At 43.3% G+C, this 20062-nt stretch overlaps 1 protein-coding gene across 5 annotated transcripts in view; it reads right to left on the bottom strand.

Moving 5' to 3' along the window:
* Positions 1–11072: 11072 nt before the first annotated feature.
* ulk2 (unc-51 like autophagy activating kinase 2) overlaps positions 11073–20062 on the bottom strand; it is a 105993-nt gene continuing 97003 nt past the window's right edge. For all 5 annotated transcript variants that reach the window (XM_069911500.1, XM_069911503.1, XM_069911504.1 and 2 more), the window contains 5 exons: positions 19660–19838; positions 18188–18306; positions 16788–16945; positions 14570–14705; positions 11073–13581 (listed from right to left, as the gene is read on the bottom strand). In XM_069911500.1, the coding sequence (XP_069767601.1) occupies positions 13514–13581; positions 14570–14705; positions 16788–16945; positions 18188–18306; positions 19660–19838 (660 nt within the window). In that variant the 3' untranslated portion in view covers positions 11073–13513. The remainder of the gene's footprint in view (positions 13582–14569; positions 14706–16787; positions 16946–18187; positions 18307–19659; positions 19839–20062) is intronic.

The following is a 20062-nucleotide window of genomic DNA, read 5'->3' as shown; positions in this document are numbered from 1 at the left end:
TCCCCTCTACGAATGAACGCACACAGGGAGGGATCGCTGCTGACAACTCCACACCAGGGAGCCTCCTGTCGGAGGAACCAAGCCAGCGCAGCTTGATCCTCCGGCAATGCGATGCCCCTTTGACAATCCAGTCCCCGACCCCTTGGCCTGAAGGGACAGACGCTGGACTTCAAAATTCCAAACCTCAGTCCAGCTGAGTGCGAGCAGAGGTGCAGAAACCCCAAGGCATGGCTTCGAGAAAAGGGTGCAGAGGTTTATCATGACACACCATATCATCCCACCATGCCTGTGCCAAGCAGGATGCCAATCTCAACTCTATGTACTTGCCTTCATCTTGCTGCTGTCCCTCTCATCTCCTGCATCTGGTAATCATGGTCTGGTCTCCTCTGCACTGGAGAGACTAGCATTTGCTCTGTTGACCACCCTGGCTCTGTCCGCCACGATAGCCTAGATCTCCCAGTGGCCACCCATTTCAATTCCCCGTCCCCTTCCCTGGCTGGCACGTCCCATCCAGGGTCTCGTGCACTGCCAGACTGAGACCACCCATAAAATGGAGGAGCAGCAGCTCATCTTCTGACAGGATGGCATGAAGAGCGACTTTTATGGTTTTCGTTCAACCCTGCCGTCTCTCCATTCCCTGTTTCGCATGGACGTGATAAATTCAAACCTCTTCCCTTATCCATTTAACACCTTTTGTTGGCTTGGATTCCTCCCGCATTGCTTGAATCCTGAGACTTCCTGCTTCTGTCTTATTCTGCTTATTCCTTGAAGAAGGGCTCAGGCCTGAAACGTCTCTTTGTCTCCTTTTGACACTGAGAAGACTGGTTGAGTTCCTCCAGCATTTTGGTGTACTTTCACTCTAGTCATGTGTCTAGCACCTGAGTGCTTCTCCCTCAATGTCAGTTCATTGATCTCAGGAAGAAGTGAGGTGTTGCATACATCTGGGCAAACAGGACTGAGATCCAAATCACAGAGAGCTTCACGCTTTCTGGTTCAGGCTCCAATCACATTTACTGCTGAGAAAACAGGCCAACATGTCTACTTCCTTCAAAGCCTGAAGATATCTGGCAGATCCCCGATACCTCATTTATTGTCATCTCATTGCAGAAGAACAACCTGACGAAACAGCGTTCTCTGTCCCTCGGTGTGAAACACGCAGACACACAACCAGATCTAACACACAAACAAACGTGGTTAGCAAAAACCCACTAAGGCACCAGTGATCAGGACAGGGGTTCAAATCCCATGCTGTCTGTAAGGAATTTGTATATTCTCCCCATGTCTGAGTGGGTTTTCCCCAGTGGCTCCCACCCTTGAAAAAGCATACTGGAGAGTTATGGGTGTAATTGGGCAGCACCAACTCATGGGCTGAAGGGCCTGTTACTGTGCTGTCTGTCTAAATTTAAAACACATGCAGGACAAGTATTCAAATAAAATGAATAAATATTTTTTCAAGAATATGAGGGTCTCTAATAGTTAATACGAGCGGTTCCGATGGTTATTCAGTATTTTCACTGCCCGTTGGAAGGGAGATTCTTACTCTTCTTCTTTGGCTTGGCTTTGCGGACGAAGATTTATGGAGGGGGTAAAAAGTCCACGTCAGCTGCAGGCTCGTTTGTGGCTGACAAGTCCGATGCGGGACAGGCATTGTCCCATTCTTACTAATTCGCAAAGATACACCCCCCACGACCTCTCCCCACCCCCATCCTGAGCGTAAAGTTCTGCAAAAGGTAGTGGGCACAGCCCAGGACATCACAGGCAAATCCCTCCACACCATCAAAAACATCTACAGGGAACGTTGCCGTTGGAGAGCAACAGCAATCATGAAGGATCCACACCACCCAACACATGCTCTGTACTCGCTGCTACCATCGGGAAAGAGGTGTCGGTGCCACAAGACTCGCACCATCAGGTTCAGAAACAGCTGCTACCCCTCCACCATCAGACTCCTCAACAACAAACTCAATCAGGGACCTAAAGATGCTTACTTGAGCACTTTTTTGATTTTTTTCTATCTCTATATTACAGTTTGTTGACATTTTCTTTATTTGATTACATTGTGCAGCTTTTTATTTGCACTACTGTGGGTTGTCGCCTCTGCTTCTTCTCAAATGGGGTAGTGTAACATCCAGAGACTGAGTGAAGCAACATGGACAATTAGGGCCAAAGGGCCTGTCTCCAACCCTCATAGCATGACAACATTTACCAGTCTTCGGAATTTCCTGCAACCTGTGGAGGTTGGATCACTGAGAACATTCAATGCCAAGAGGACATGTTTTTGGTTGTGAGAGGATGGGGGGTGGGGAAAGGAGGACAAGGAAATGGAACTCAAGCCAAGATCAGTTCTGTTGTGACTTTACAGAACAGGCTTGAGGGATCAAATGGCCTGGGTCCGCTCCTACCTTTTGCCTTTCAGGCGAGATGCTAAACTGCCATGTTTGCATTTGGAATGGATGTGACAATTCCCATTATATGGCTTCAAGCAGGGGGGCGTAGCAAGATGGAGTAGAAGAAAGATGAGTGTTCCACCTTTCCCCAGCTGGATTATTAAATACCCGATTTAAAAAAGTATAAAAGTGGTTAAAAATAATATTTAGTCTTTTGAATAACAGTGATTCATCATGGCTACCAAAGTGAAGAAATCTAAAACTCAACTTCAGAAGAAATTACTGTATAAAAGTGTAGATGATCTGAGGCCTACCTGCACAGCTGAATCCATGGAGTCATTGTTGGGAGTCTCCAACCCTCAGAGGACTCCTGCCCATTCAAGTTTGACCTCAGCGCCGATCCTGCAGTCACAAGATGGTGCCGGCATTCTGGTGAGTTCGGTCGTAGCCGACCCGTGTGCATGTGAAGCCATGTGTGCAGGTGGCCCGACCGAGAAAGGGACCCGTGACATTGCTGGGTGGCCCGGGGACACGCAGTGTAGCGTCAGAGGACGCTCCTGCACATCCGGTGGTTCTGCTGGGTATGCGCGGAGCATCCCTGGTCTGTGACCATTTAGAAAATGTGTGGGCTATGGGGGAGCCCGAGCGCCACACAGTCAAAGGACCTATGGTGATGAAGGAGAAGAGGAACTTACCTTATTGGAATTTGCCCAGGAGGAGGAGCCCGCAGTTAAAGAAGGTAAAAAAAAGTGGCTATGGAATCTGGATTGGACTCAGTATTCACTATTTTGCAGATGGATAATATGTCAAAACAAATGTCAACTCAAATGACCCAAGGATTTATGGAGATGAAAAAAATGAATACTTTGTGTGAAGAAATGTCAACTATGAAACAAGAGTTTCACTCTTAACTGGAGTTAAGAGTGATATTAACAGATGTATAAAATCTGTTGATATTGTACAAGATAATTTTTTTTAAATTGAAACAGCATTTTCTGAATGTCAAAAATCAGGTGGAACGCAATAAAGAAAAAATGGAAAAAGTGGAAGGTTCTTTTGTAGATTGGGAGATTCAAAGAAGGGATTTATTGATGAAGACTGATTCATTGGAAAATCAAAGCCAGAGAAATAATGTGAAAATAGTTGGTCTTCCAGAGGACTTTAAAGATTCTGATCCAATAAAAAAATTTAATCATTCGATCCCAGAGGTACTGGGTAAAGAGCTTTTTCCTGAAGGTTTGGAACTGGATCGGTTCCTATCGAGCTTTGAGGAAAAAAAACACTTCCAGGACAAACACTGAGGGCAGTCTTGATTCATTGTTTGAAATATCAAGATAGAGAAATGATTCTTCGAATGGCAGAACAGAAAGTGCAGCAGAGTCAGTCCCTGTTGATGATTCAAAATGATAGTTTTTTTTTGTCGATTTGTGTCAAGAGGTTATTAGAAGACGAGGGGAATTTAATTCAGCTAAAGATGACGAAAGGGCTATAAGTTTGCTTTTCGTTATCCTGCAATTTTGAAGGCTTTTTACGGAAACTTTTAATTTCAATTTTTTGAGAACGATTATATTGCCTTGGTTTTTGCTAATTCATTGTCAGAATTGCAAAGAAATGGGCGGTCTTCACCATCGGCTCCTAAGAGGAAGGTAAACGGAAATGGAAATGGGAACGGGAATGGATATGGAAAGAATAGTAAGAATGGAAAGAAAGAAGAGCTATACAGGAAATGCCAAATGGAAAGTCCCCAGGGGATGATGGATTTCCTGTGGAATTTTATAAATTTTTTTCATGAGGATTTATCTAATGTATTTGGACATGTGTTAAAATAAGTAGTTACTGAAGAACAGAAGTTGCCAGAATTTTGTTCAAGTGCTTTAATAACTGTTATTCCAAAAGATAGAGATCCATTAAGTGTCTTCATATAGACCTATTTCTTAAATTAAATGTAGATTACAAAATTATAGCCAAGGTATTAGCTAATAAGACTTGCTATGTACTTACCCAAGTTGATAAATACTGATCAAACAGGTTTTATTAAGAACAGAAATGCATCAGATAATATTCTTTGATTAATTACTTTGGTCAATGCATATCGAAAGCAGCCTATGGTAGTTGCACTAGATGCAGAAAAGGCTTTTGATAGGGTTGAGTGTGATTTTTTATTTAAGGTGTTAGAAAAGTTTAAATACAGCCCTTTTTTTAATTGGTTTGGTTAAAGCTTTGTATACGAACCCGATTGCTCGGGTGATGACAAATGGTCAGATCTCTTTACCATTTCAGTTGACTCATTCAACTAGGCAGGGCTGTCCATTGTCACCAGCTTTATTTGTGTTGGCTATTGAACCATTAGCTCAGACTATTCGGCAAAATGATGAAATTAGAGGGATGAAGGCTATGAATGAAGAATATAAGATTAATTTATTTGCAAATGATGTACTGATGTATTTGATGGAACCGGAACGGTCGTTGAAGCAGTTACAAGAGTGTTTGTCGAAATTTGGAGAACTGTCAGGATATAAAGTTAATTAGAATAAAAGTGAAATTTTACCAGTTGGAATAGATTATTCAGAATTTAAAATTACTACAAAAGTAAGGTGGACAAATAAAATTTAAATATTTAGGTGTGTTTGTAGATGTTAATTATCAGTCATTACATCAGTTAAATGATTAAACCTTGGCTGCTCTTGACTTTACCCTGCTGAGATGAGATGGACCCCCCCCACCCCAGCTGAGGACCAGACGGGGAAGGTGGGGCAGCAAGGCACAACGGTCCACACTATAGTTGTGCTCCCATGGAATTTAAGTATGGTTGCCAAATTGCCTATCTCTCCTGCTGCATGAAGCCACTTTTTTCAAACTTTATTTAAAAATAGAAAAGACATAACATACAGTCCAATAATCATCAAAAAATAATTAAATAAAGTGTAAAAGTCCCTGTCTGTAGAGTGTGTAAGCATGTACAGTACAGGTGGCCACTGGTATTAGAGTCTAACCTGGGTCCGATGTGAATGTCTATAATTGCTGTTTAATATAGTAATCGAGTACTGTTTGACATGGTCTCCTCTGTGTTATTTAAAGTTACGTGTGATTGTAACACTTGTGTTCAAACTCGTCTCTCGAATTGGCTCCCTCTTCTAAATTACAACAGTGGCTATGATTCACAATATAATTGATTGCATACAAAAGAATCTTATTGAAAGGGAAGAGTCTGAGGGCTGGTGAACATGTCTGGTCTGGTTAGAGAACTGAGAACAGGAGGGGGAATTGTCTTAGGGTAAAAGATCAGCCACATATTAGTGCAACTGGGAAAATGGGACAAAGAATTGCAGATGGAGTTTAATGCCCAGGTGCATCGTGCTGCATTTTGGGAACCTACATGGAGAATGGCAGGGCCCTGGGGAGTGGGGTGTTAGAGTGAGAACTTGGAGTGCATTGTTCCTTGAACAATGGCGAGGATGGCACATGAAGCGCATGCCTTTCTCAGCCAAACGTTTGGGTTAAGGAGCTGGGATGCCATGACACAGTTGTACAGACGCTGGTTCGGACAGTCAGGGTATTAAGACCTCAAGACATAGGAGCAGAAAGACTATTCAGCCCATCGAGCCTGCCCCACTGCTTGGCCTTATCCTCATTCCCTTTTGATGCCCTGGCAAATCAAAAACCTGTCAATCTCTGCCTTAAATACACCCAATGACCTGTGGCAACAAATTCCACAGATTCACCACACTCTGGCTGTAGAAATTCCAATGTATTTAAGTTTTAAGTGGACACCCTTCAATCCTGAAGTTGTGCCCTCTTGACCTAGACACTCCCACCATGGGAAACAACTTTTCTACATCTACTCTGTCCATGCCTTTCAACATTCAAAATGTTTCAGAGATCTCCCCTCATTCTTCTAAATTCCATTGAAAACAGTACAAAAGCTATTAAACGCTCCTCATATGGTAACCATTTCATTCTCCGAATTATCCTTGTGAACCTCCTCTGAACCCTCTCTAATGAAAGCACTTTGTTTCTTAAATGAGGAGCCTAAAACTCCGTGAGGTGTCACCAGTGCCTTATAAAGCCTCAACATCACACCCTGCTCTTCTATTCCTCTTGAAATGAACGCCAGCAGTGCATTTGCCTCCTTCAGCACCATCTCAACCTGCATGTTTACCTTCAGATGAGGACTCCCAGTTCCCTTTGCATCTGGATAGTTTCAATTTTCATTCAAAACACTGGCCGTGTTTTTTTTCCATCACAGTGCATGAGCGTATTGTGCCGAGTTCTGGTTACCACATTGTAGGAATGAGGTGGAGAGGATGCAGAAAAGATTCACAAGAATGTTTCGTGGATTGCCAGGCTTCGTTTTAAGGGGAATTGGACAGACTGGGTGTGAACACAAACATCTGCAGATGCTAGGGTCACCTGCACTACATAGTGCTGAAGGAGATCAGCAGGTCACACAGCAACCACAGGAAGGCAAAGACGGTCAACGTTATGAGCCTGACCCATTCATCGGGAATCTGAGGAAACAGGCAGATGCCTGAATAAAAAGGTGGAGGGGAAGGGCAGGCACACAAATAGGTAAGAGGACATAGGTGGATACAGATGGGAAGGAGGGTAGAAGTTGAGAAGTGATGGAGAAAAGGGCTGAGGGCTCTCCAGTAGAAGGGAAGGGGCTGGGGAGCTGGAAGTAGAGGGTTGAAGGAAAGAGAGAGACAGGAGGGGGAAGAGGGTTAACAGAAATTGGGGAAGTCATTAATGGTGTCTGGTGGAAGAGTGTAGGAATGGAATATGGTTCCTCCAATTTGCAGGTGCCCTTGATCTGGCAGGGCACAAGGTCATGGATAGACACATCGGTGTTGGAATGGGGTGTGGAATTGGCCAGTGGGACATCCTTGGAGGGGATCAGCCAAGAGATCTGCCGGTCTGCGACCAGTCTCCCCGATGAGGCCACATCTGGAGCATTGGACGGTGGCAGACAAACAGGAAGCTGGAGACCATGATCAGATCTCACTCATGGGTAGGAAGTGGTGGTAACTTGAAGGACTGAAGTGCCTGCTCCCATTGGGTCATCCAGGTAGGGGTGTGAAAGTGCTGAACACACAAAGCTGCTGTCTGTTCTCAGCCCAAGTTTAGTCACCAGAGCACTGTTGCACTCAGGAATAGCTGATCATGTGACACCACTCTCCCAAAGATCATCTAAACTGGCTTGATCAGTTCCTTGTCTGTCAAAGTTTCCACCCAGTTTGGTGCAGTCCCATAATCACACAACCCCAAACATTGTTTCCTTCCACAGCAACCTGAAATTCAGAAGGCAAATATTTCAAGCTGAATAATGCAGAAATCGAATATCGGGACCTTCCATCCACCCCTCCCAAGTGGGCTTTCACACTGTCTCTCTCATCAACTCCTGGTTCTTTCTCTCCAACAATCTCGTCACAACTGCTGCTTTATTTCCTCTCCAAAATGCTGCTTCACTCCCCCTCTCTCTCTAGCTAATTGTTTATCTCTCTTCCCCCACAACTGTGGTTTTCTCTCTCCTCTCACAGCTGTTCCACTCTCTATCATCACACTGCTGTTTCTCTCTCACACAACTGTTTCACTCTCTCCTTCACCAGTTGTTTCACTCTCTCGCTTTCTCTCTCAAACAACTATTCTCTCACCCTCTCCCTCTTCCCACCCGTATCGCTCTCTCAGCTGGGGCTCCAGCTGGGTTTGGGTATTCACCCTGCCTGGGGACTGGACCCTTTGCTGAGGGCCTTTGGATCTGGGCGATGACCAATCCCAGGCTCAGCGGTGGAATCAAGGCAGTGACCTGAGGCTGCAGCAGCTTCCGGGAGATACCCTCCCCCCCCCTCACCAGCCAACCTCCACTTACCCAGATCCAATCTCTCCTGTGCCTAGCTAGCACTGGTTCCAGCTGCTTCACCACCACTTCCTCAGGAAGAGGCTGAATGTTTGAACTGGCACCTGGCACAAATTCATCAGGCTTTGCCAAGTCAGGCCTCAGTGAGCCTATTCAACTGATACTTGAATCTGTGCACCATTTTGCTGGGTGGAGATCAGGACGCGGGGTCACCGGAGGCTAGTAACTGGGGCAACACCCTTCACAGCTATGCTCTCCCTCATCAGTAAGGTTGGGGCCACCCAGTGCAGTAACTCATGGTGTCAGCCACCACCCCCCCAACAAATCTCCCGTACCAAACCAAACAGAATCCTTAGTAATGTTACTTCTACTAATGTTACTCGTAAACCGTAATTCCCGTACATCACTAAATGCAACAGCAATAGTAGTGAGATAAATAACAAGCAAAATTAACGGCAACATGATTAGTAACTGAGCACAAGCCTCTTTTGATGTTTCTCCTTTTTCTTCAATTACTTTGTTCTCAAAGTTATTGATCTTGGTTCACAGATACTAATTACCACAATATTGTAGCTAAAACACCAGAAAATATGACAAAAGCAGTGACTATAAAAACACTAGCAGCAACGAAAACAACAGCGCATGCTGATGAATCCACGTGATTTGAAGCGTCGTTGTAATTGGGTCACAACGACAGCTCTGACCAGAGAACGTTATAGAAGGTTGAAAAAGTAAAAGTTAAACGAGCATAGAGTTTTAGCTTATGATACACATAAGCTGGGCTTACAAAAAATGTTTTTGTTGTTATAACAAACGATAGATATTTTTAAAAAATGCATTTCTGCTGAAACACTGCCCAAATTTTTAAAGAGTCAATTTGCTGTCATCCTCTCTGATGGTGTCACCTGGTGCAGTTCACACTTTCCCCCCCCCCCACCCCGCACAACACCAGTACTCCCCTCCACCCTAATCCCTTTCCACCCCTCCACATCTTTTCTCAATTATTCCTGCCAAACCAGTTCACCAATCACAATGGTAAAAATTAAAAGACCTCAATGTCGAAGACAGAAAAAGAGATAATAAGCGTAATTCCTTGCGCTAAGCCCTGTGCGAACTAGGCTGCCCTAAAATTGAAAAGATTTGGAGAGAAGAGACCGATTTCCGCCACACAATTTCCGGAATCTTCTTCACTAAACTCTGCAGTGACAAACACAGAATGATCTGCTAATGAAGATTTGAATTAAGGTCATTTATTGTTGTCACCTGTACAGAGATTTTGTGAAAAATATTTTTTTTTCCTTTTTCAAAGGTGGTTTATTCAGTGATTGCAATAATTCACATTAACACAGTATTTCAGATACACACTATTTACATGTTCAAATTATTATAGGATTTCCATCCAGAATGCACTCATGCCCTGTGGCACCCAACAGTCCTGGAAATCCCCCATCATACCCATGGACACCGTGCACTACTTCTCCAGAGACACATAGGTTTGGTTGTAACCAGGGAGATGGGCAGGCAATCAGCGCAGGGTGAACTCTTGACTTCCCGTTGCCTGGATTTACGAATGGCCAACATCAGGAGCAAACTGACCAGGACACCCCCCCTCCCCCCCACCCCACTCACTGGGTGACCAAAAATCAGGATCGTTGGGTCTGAAAAGCAGCCAGAACTTGAGGAGCAGCCCCTTCAGAAATTCTAATCAAGGCTGCAACCTCCCTCACTCCATTGTAGACAGTCTTCTCCCGGCCACAGAAATGTCAGATGGCCGGGGTGTCAGTAAACCAACTTAAAATTACACGGTGCAGATCATGGCAACACTTTCCACCCCAGGTCTCCAATGGTCACCAGGGGCAGGGGGAACTCCCTGTGAAAAGATTTCTTTTGCATGTCCTTCAAAGACTGGCAAAGTGTTGTCATGCCCCTGTACCATGCTGCCAAAAAATAGGTTTCAGTGAAATTCCTTAACAAATTCTGTGACGTATTCATGACAATAAATTCTAAACAATTCCAATCAATACCCAGAGAAACATCATGAAAAATGTAATCTGTGTGCTCCATAGATCACTGTAGCTCAGAAATATGGCCTTTGCCCATCTAGTCTGTGTCAAAAATAGGCCAGCAATCTTTGTTTATTCAGTCTAGATTCATGAGGGAAACACCCCAAATTTGCATTTACTGTATACTCCTGTAAAAGTCAAATTTTGTAGATCATTTATTAATGTTAAATTTATGGGGTCAACTATTACATGGAAATGACTTCTGAGGAGGGCTGAAATTCACTAGAATCCAAAATACCACATCAGTAGCAGAAAACCAAATGATCTCAAAACAAATAAAGATCAAAACACAATAAGCTCAAGTAATAATAAGAGCCAATATATCAAAACATGTCTCTAACGTGGTACTTATCTGCTTCGGGAGATCCGATGGGCAGGCAGCCAGAGCAGAAATGAGAGTCCACGTTCAATGCGTCGGGCGGTCCGAAGGGCAGGGGGCTTGGGCAAGAGGCTTCTACACGAGATATGGAAAATTCCAGACATTTTGGCCAAAAATAGGCGGCCATCTTTTACATAAGTATACATAGTAATTACTGCACATCTGTGGATCCCCCACCTCAGGCGCTGTGGCACAGAACACCACCAGGTGCTTCCCACAGCAGGATTGGTGAAAGTCTCTGAGCACTGAGCAGAGGAGACCTTGTCTCCTTTCCCCAAACCAAGAGACAATGCACCCCTGACTCCAGAGGGATACTTAATGCAAATAGTCCGCAATATCCCAAAATGCGATTAAAACACTCACTGCCCTTAGTAAATCAACACAGCCAGTTTATTAATATTCCAGGACAACTTTATTTCTGACTTCTCAATATACATCTATACAGGCCATATTAAAAAGGCTGCCTCATAACAAATGAATGTGTCGACAGCCTGATTTCGTTGAGTATGCATGCCATTATACACAATGAGAGGTAGAAACACTATTAAAGATCTAATAGTACAAATATTTTATAAATAAAGTCTTCAAAATTAATGGAATTGCCTACAGATAAATAAATGTACACATTAGTTTCTTTTCATAAAATAAAGTGGGGGGAAATTAAACAGGTGGCAAGCCTCGTAAACAAGCCAAATTTGTTGCTACACTGGAGATATTTCCAACAGACTGTCTCAGGGAGATTAAACATGATTGTTAATGTTTAATATTCAAGTACTTGGAGCAGCTGAGAAACATTAAAAAATGGAAAAGGAAAATCCTCAAGGGTGGGGAAAAATACTGAATGACTCTGGAATAGAATGGCAAGGGGATTGTTATGTGGGAGGTCTCGTGGACACCATTTCTGTTGGTCAGTTAAACAATGATGTACTTAGCATGCAACCTTCTTTTAAAGAAGGCGACAGCTGATGCACTGGTTGGAGGGGGGGGTGGGTGGAGTTGGGAGGAGAGAGAGAAAAATTGAATAGCTCATCACTTCACAACTCTAACCCCGGTTGCCACATACAAGACCATTAGATTTTGGAGCAGAAGTGGGCCACTCGGCCCATTGAGTCCTCTCTGCCATTTCATCATGAGCTGATCTATTCTCCCACTCAGCTCCACTCTCCCCATAACCCTTGCTACCCTGACTTGCACTGATTCTATCCCTTTCTAACCAGATTTTTCTCCCCAGAAAAAAATTACAATCAACCCCTTTTCCAAGTTACATTAGCTAACCATAATCCTCCAGCAGTCTGCACAGTACCCGTGTCTGAGCCTCATGTATTAACCTTAATCACACATAAAACAAAGAGATGAGTGTGCTTGTTTGATCGGTTATCAGAGTCCTGATACTTTCTTCCCACCCTCTAAAATACCAAATGTTTAGGCTAAATTTTTACAATGGGTTCTCAATCTACAGGGAAAAATGCTTCATCTCCACAATGCTGTCGGCAGGAACAGCATTAGTATTGTTATTAGGCCCAGCCACACTTACAACATGCACAACATAAAGCCAGCCCAAAAATATTGTTTAAAAGTCAGCCATCACTGGTAAAAAGGAGGAAAAAATACTAGTTTCATTATATACAGATAGTTGCTCTATATGAACTACTCAAGTATTTAATATGTAAAAAAAATGGAAAAGCTTGTAATAATACAGGCTATTTTTTTTTGCAGTCTTTCAAATTGAAGAGTTCAGCACTCTGTGCTTTTTGCTCCAAGACCAACTTGAAACTGTCCTTAGTCAAATGCATTGGAGCTTGTACTGCAAGGAGCACACAATCCTTCCCTTCTGTGCAGCTTTTCTTGTGCTCCATGTTTGAAGGTCTGTTGTAGTGCAATCAGAAGTGGTTAACTGGGAGGGAGCAGTCTTCGCTGCTTAAGACACTCCTGCTTGGAGAGTGACAAAGAAAGATAACCCCCCTCCCCCCCAGCCTTTCTCTGTCTGTCCAAAGAGGCACCCAGTTTGCCTTTCTGGTTCATGTGGTTGGGGGGAGGGGATGGAAAAGAGAGAGAGACACTCCACCTCTCACTGCCCTGCCGTTTACTTCTTATTCACATAAAGTGCTCATCTTCTCCTTGACTAGTTTCCGTGGGTTGATATGCATTTAATGGAGCATCTGATGGCCATGCCTGCCTTCTGAGTAGCTGTGCAATGATCCTGGTAATAGGGTACAAATTCTGTAAATATCCTGATCACATTGGTAGAGTCTCTAATTAAAAAGGTCAAAGTTTCACTGACAGGGATACAAGCTGTCACTGTGAAGCAGCATTGAAGGTGCACAGCCAAGTAATCAGACAGGGCACCAAGTCCTTTTGTATGCCTTGTTTTGATATTGAGTGCACACTGCCGAGGTTCCCATGAGTTCTGTGATGGGCATAGAGACCAGGTTTCCGTTCTACTCCTGTGTTTGTGTTAACGCATTCCAGCAATAAAGTGACTTTGGAAGCCAGAACTGCCCCAACACTTTACCTCTTTGAGGTAAACTGAAATGAAAGAGTGTGCTACAATGCTGTTTTTTCCATAAGTATTCATCTGTATTTGTACACAAATTTCCTCTTTCTTGAAACAAGAACTCCTCTTTGGTAACTCTTCTAGAACAAAAGTAATTTGTTCTTCATCCACGTGGATTGGCAATAGGCTGCGGAGAATACACTAAACGCAGTGTGAACCGCTTTTCAAATCAAGGGGTGGGGTAGGAGAGGAGTGGGGTTGGGGAAAAAAGGCAACTCCAAGATTCCAGGAGAGGTGGTGGTCCCTGCATTGCTGCACGTGGTCCATGTCAGAAGGTTAGTTATCGTACAAAGCCACCATACCGTGACAGAGTGCTGAGAGTCTGCGCTCAATGCTGGTTTTGTCTGCAAAACAAATAACCCGTATTTAGGGACGATTCAAACCGTGGTTTCAAACTTTTTCTTCCCACCCACATCCCACCTGAAGAAATCCCTACTAATCACAGAGGGCATAGGGATTACTTAAAGTGATATGTGAATGGAAAGAAAAGGGTTGGGAACCACTGCTCCAGAATGCTCAGCTTCAACCTCCCAAACACATGATCAAAGAGATTGAAGAGATATCTCTAGATGCTAGAAAGAAATGGGATGGGGCAGTACAGGGCAAAGAGAAGGGGGGGGGGGGGGGCGGGGTGGAAATGACAGCTAGCCACTTTGTTACCATTGGTGGAGAGGCTAGTAGGGCAGTGAAGGCTGCGAGATTGATTGCAGTTGAATGAGTGAAGTTCATGGATTAGAGTAGAGGAGAATGCATAGGAGGGGTAAGACATCCTATTAGGACCAAGAGAAATAGGGCCTTGGACAAAAATTGGGAGTGGAGATCATGGAGATGGTTTGGTCATACCCAGACAATAAGCGAGGCCAAGGACAGACCTGTCTGTGTAGGATCTGTGATGATGGCAGAGATAAACTAATGCAGAAGACCAAGTCACATGCTCATCGACCATGGGGTCTCTAGGTCCACCCCCTCTGGGACACAGCACATAAAGTCCTTGTTTTTTTTCCACATAACATAACAAACATTTTTAATTAAAAAAAAAATCATAGTCAGTAGGAGAAGAACGGAAGAAACGAAAACTGCTTCCCAAGGAAAAGAGGCCCATAAACTCTGAACTGAGTCCTGGGGGGTGGCATAGCCAAACAAAGGTTGAGAATGGCAGTTAAGAGACTAATCCTTCAGAAGTCCTTAGTTAACTTCCTCAAAGTTAAGTTTTGATTGAGGGTGGTGCAAGTATGCAGAATGTTAGAGAGAACAGCAGATCACAAGTCCATATTGGTTAACCACACAGCCTCAGATCTCGTTTTCAAATTGACTCTTTTTTTTTACCCTTACATTTGAGAATGTTGTCCACATCAGCAGGGTCTTGTAGTGTCTTTGTCAAGCCCTCCAGCAGCAATGCTGCTTTATGATAGCGGTACGAAATGTCTTCTGTTTGCTGGAACATCTCATCAAGTGCTGCTGACTGCACCTAGAGTTGCAACAAAGACAGTAGCACACAAGAGCTGACAATTCAAGACATTTAGTGCACCATACTAATCCTGTACTGTGCCAATATACCCACAGACAAAGCTTCTTTAGGTTCTATAAATATGCAACCTGTACCTCAAAGTGTGGGGCAAAACAGAACGGTGGTATGGCTGATCGAATCACCACATTTTATATGGTGTCATTCCATTTAAAACTAAAGGCTGCAGCTATATTACACATGCACACATATGTACATCCAGAGCAAAGAAATGGCCATGTTCCCAACACTTCTTTCTGAATGGCCTGAAAACTGATTTATTCTTCATAGAGATCATTCTAAAGCTAGGCCCCATGAGATGGCAAATCACCTGCTCTTAGGCATCAGAGAGGCTGATGTGCATAAATGACATGGAGCGAATCACATTTTTCTGTGGTTGATAATTGGTGTGGAGAGTGAGCTGAAGGCTGGACTTCTCTTTGACTGAATCCTCCTTGTAAGAAGCCAGTGGGCTTTGAGTTTTGCTCTTTTCTTGTACTCAAAATATCCTATTGAATGGAGAGCCAACGATGTATGCAAACAGTCAGGGTTGTTCCACCAGTTCCCGCCATTCTTTAAAAGACCAACCATCCATCACCTCAAAACCTGATTTATTACATCTCAACACTTGCGTTGTCCACTAGGAATCTCAAGTCAAATATCACCTCAAACAGAGAAATCCTCCTGTTAATTTGAAGGTAGAAAATCTAAACATGGACAAGGACTGAAATTTAAAACTGCCGTTTAATTATCAGTCATTTCCAGCAGATAAAATGGAAACTGAGCATGTCAGTAGAACACCTCTATCAGGGTCCTTTAAGTGTGTATGACTGGTGAATTGTAACTTTGCACTGAGAGACCTCACTTGGAGTATTGTGAGCAGTTTTGGGCTCCTCGTTTAAGAAAGAACGTTGGAATCATTTCAGATGAGGTTCACAAGGATGATTCCGAGAATGAAAGGGTCATCTTATGAGGAATGTTTGACAGCTCTCGGCCTGTACTCGTTGGAATTTAGGAGACTGAGAGGGGATCTCATTGAAACATTTGGAATGATGAACGGCGTGGACAGAGTAGTTGTAAAAAGATTGTTTCCCTTGGTGGGAGAGTCTCGGACAAGAGGGACAACAGAATTGATATAGAGGGGTTTCTTTAGCCTGAGGATGGTAAATCTTTGGAATTTGTGGCCACAGGCCGTTGTTGAGGCCATATCAGTATGTACTTAAGGCAGTGATTGTCAGGCTTTTGAGTAACCAGGGCAGCAAAGGTCATGGGAGAAAGGCCAGGCAGTGGGGCTGAGTGGGAAAATGGATCAGCTCATAATTAAATGGCAAGGAAGACTTGAACTGATTTCTGCTCATGTCTCAGTGTCCTAGAGCCTAGAAATACATTTAAATGAAAAATTTACATATGCACAAATTTCCCGTTTTTAATAACTCTAAGGTTCATATTTGTATTTCAGAGTTTTATAAACCAGTCACACGTTTGTGAAATCTCCCTGCCAATAATCCACCATGGAGCTCAGAAACAGGCCTGTTAGCCATCGAGTCAACATCACTATCGACCACTCATTTAGACCAGTCCTACCTTCATCATATTTTTATCTTTCCCACATCCTCATCTACTCCCCTTTCATCTCCATACCACGGGCAACTTCGAGGCCCTCAAACCTTTTCTCATTCAATGACTATATTTAGTATCAGTTCCCCATACATAATCCCTTGGAGTGTGTTGTCACAGCCTCTATCATCAAGGACCCCCACCACCCAGACCAGACCCTCTTCTCGTTGCTACCAGCAGGAAGGAGGAGGTACAGGAGCCTGAAGACACACACCCAATATGACAAAAACAACTTCTTCCCCTCTGCCATCCAATTTTTGAATGGACAATGAGCCTTTCAACATGATCTCACTTTTATGTTTTTGTTGCACTAATTATTTATTTTTAATATTGTATTTATTAACATCACTGCTTTAAAATTTACATTGCTCTTTCCTTGGTCAAAAAAATACTGGAAGACAATGGGCAGTAATAACCCACGACAATTACCATTTCCACAGCGTAGCTGTAGATTAGTTTCTCTGCAGTAACACTGTTGATTTCATCCACAAACCTCTGCTTATCGGAGAAGAAGTGATTCAGCTTCTCAGTAAGTTTCTTGCAAAATGAAATGCAGCACTTATAACGTTCATTCAAATTTTTAACAACTGTGCAAGAAAACACAAGGGATGATTAGTATGACATTTTACAAAAGGCATTTAATACCTTCAGCCAATAAAGGCAGTGTTCCGAAGTTTAAGTCCCTCCCACAAACAGATCCAATGACCCACCAGTGCACCCACTGATCTACAGCCTTCTCAAACAGCTTTAACTTGTGTGTTGCGCTCCAATTTTAACTGATCATGCAGCTGAGGAGTGCAGTAGAATGAAGGGATCTGGGAATTCAGATACATAATTCCCTGAAAGTGGCTTAACGGGTAGGTAGGGGTTGCAATGAGATCTTTGGCACAGTGGCCTTCATAAATTTAAGTATTGAGTATAGGAGTTGGGATGTTATGGTAAAGTTGTATAAGACATTGGTGAGGCCAAATTTAGTGTATTGTGTGCAGTTTTGGTCACCGAACTACAGGAAAGATATCAATAAGACTGAAAGAGTTCGTAGATTTACTGGGATGTTGCGGGGACTTGAGGAAGAGAGTAACGAAAAGGTTAAACAGGTGAGGACTTTATTCCCTGGAGCGTAGGAGAATGAAGGGAGATTTAATAGAGGTATGCAAAATTATGATGGATATAGATAGTTAGGTGAGATGCAAACCAGAGGACATGGGTTAAGGGTGAAAGAGAAGTAAAGGGTGAAAGGGGATAAGTTTTGTTGAACATTAGAGTGAATTTCTTCATGCAGAGTGGTGGGAGTGTGGAAGGAGTTGCCAGCTGAAGTGGCAAAATTTGGGCAGGTATGTGGATGGGAGGGGTATGGAGGGCTATGGACTGGATGCAAATTAGTGTGATGGCACTGTTTTCTATCCTGTAATGTTCTCTGGTTTTAAACTGGCACGGTTTGGTTTGGTTCTTTGTCTCTTGCAGAAAGCGATGCAGTGGGAATTAAAATTTTGTTCTGCCTCAATTGCAAATGCAAGTACAGTAAGTTCAGGTGGAACACAGGGGAGCAAGATGGAGCTTGCACAATGCTCCATATTCTGTATACTACTGATGTCATGCACACAGCACGCTGCTCAACTCTAACTAAATGACAATGGAACTAAAGGAGGTCATCAAGTTAGAAATTGAAAACCCTTTCCATTTAAGAATGGTCATTTGGCCTTAGGCACTCATTGAAATGTGCAATTCCACCTGACCCTGTTGAAATAGTTCCCTTTTCCTCCTGGCCCCAGAATAAAACACGCCAAAGGTCCAGTGCAGTGAACTTCCATGCAAAACGGAGTCTGTACCTTGTTTAACAGCTGTGGATGGGTTCAGCTTAGCCAATTTCACCTGATCTTTGGCAAGGTGCAAAGATGACGCGAGGAGTTGCGCTGCTTTCATATACAGCACAAACTGCTCCACTTGTCTGCAGAATAAATGGAGTGTTAACTTCTACACAAGAGTGGAACAATGAGTCAACCAGCAAATATCTTCAAGCAGCATCAATACCCCTCCCCTCATCATTTCTCAGCTACCCACCAACCATAACCACCTCTTACCTGTTAGTCTGTATTCCTCCTCCTGCCACTCCCTCCTCCCACCATTTTATTCAGGCACCTGCTTGCCTTTTGCTCAAACCTTGATGAAGGGCACAGGCCCGAAATGTTGATTACTTTTCACTTCCTATAGACGCTGTGTGACCTGCTGAGTTTCTCCGGCACTTTTGTGCATTGCACTACAACCACAGATCTGCCAAGTTTTCTGTTTAACAGTAACATTTTGAAAGGATGATCTAACTCTTCAAAGGGAATACACTCTGGTCCTTACTGAGATCAGACTGCTTTGTTTACCCGACCTCTTGGATATACAATGAGAGTTCATGGGCCACCAGGAAAGAACAGGGGGATGTGTCAGCTGGAGCCACTAGTTTTTACATAATTTTCCAACTAGTCAAGAGTTGAAGATTGTTTAAAATATATTTGGACTGATAAGAAGAGTTTAGAAGGATATGATCCATATGGACCAAATGTTGGCAAATGGGAGTCATCCGAAATGTCATGGGATAAGTTGGGGCGAAGAGCCTGTTCCTTTTATAACTCTATCCCTAGAAGTATTTTGGTTGATCATTGGTGCTCTATGGTTAGTAAGAGATTACTTAAAGTGGTATGTGAGTGGAAAGAAAATGGTTGAGAACCACTGATTTAGGAACAGAAATGGTGCAAGAGAAACAGAAATCTGAAAGCATTTTTGTGTTTTAAGACGACAGAAACATTTAAATTTCTATCGTATTAGGTAAAGAAAGCTTTTTTGCATGTACACATCAAATATTGCCTCCATGGACTCCACCTACATCTCCTGTTGCCGAGGAAAGGCAGCCAAAACACCGAAGGGCTCGTCGCACCCCAGACACTTTCTCTTCTACCTCCTCCCATCGGGGAGAAAGCTTGAGACTGAGAGACAGATTCTTCCCCATTGTCATCAGGCTCCTGAATGAACCCCATAAACAGTGCTATCATGCCGTCCTTGCACGGTTTTCTATTTCATTGCAATCTATAGTATGTAAATTGTGGTCTTTACACTGGTGTATGAACGTTACACATAACCCATTGGCTTGTTCGTAGAAGAACCCTTCTCAGTGTGCCAAATAATCTTTTAAAAAAATTCACACCAATTAAGTCTAATTGCCAAATAATTCCATTTTCAATGAACACAATATTCAGTAGCTGCTCTAGATGAGGGAATTTCCCCATGCAAAGTGTCCAGTGATGCAAATACTAACCCCCACTCCTTGCTGAGACGGCTGATCTGGTCAACCACAATGCTCTCCTGGATTTGGTACAGAGAGGCAGCAGAGGTCCCCAGGTTGGAGCTACCTCCTTTCATTGCTGCAATGTCCATGATGCATTCTGCAAATGTCAGCATTGTATTCAGGTGACGCAAGGTATCTGTGTGCTCTCTCTGCAATCAATGGGGAGAAGAAAAACTTACTGGTGGTTCTGATTTAATTTAAAATGATCCCAGGCACATAATAATCACCAATAGCACCACATCACCTTGATTTTGTGAATTATAATTTTAGGTCTGAATGCAAATTACATGGGGGGAATAACCATTCTCTAAGAAATGCAACAGCTCACACGGACTTGTTTCAAAACAATTAATAGGTACTAATGCAAGGAAGT

This window comes from Narcine bancroftii, chromosome 14, assembly GCF_036971445.1.
Source record: "Narcine bancroftii isolate sNarBan1 chromosome 14, sNarBan1.hap1, whole genome shotgun sequence".
Lineage (NCBI taxonomy): Eukaryota > Metazoa > Chordata > Chondrichthyes > Torpediniformes > Narcinidae > Narcine > Narcine bancroftii.
The sequence above is the reverse complement of the archived record's forward strand: the minus strand, read 5'-3'. Positions and strand labels throughout refer to the sequence as shown.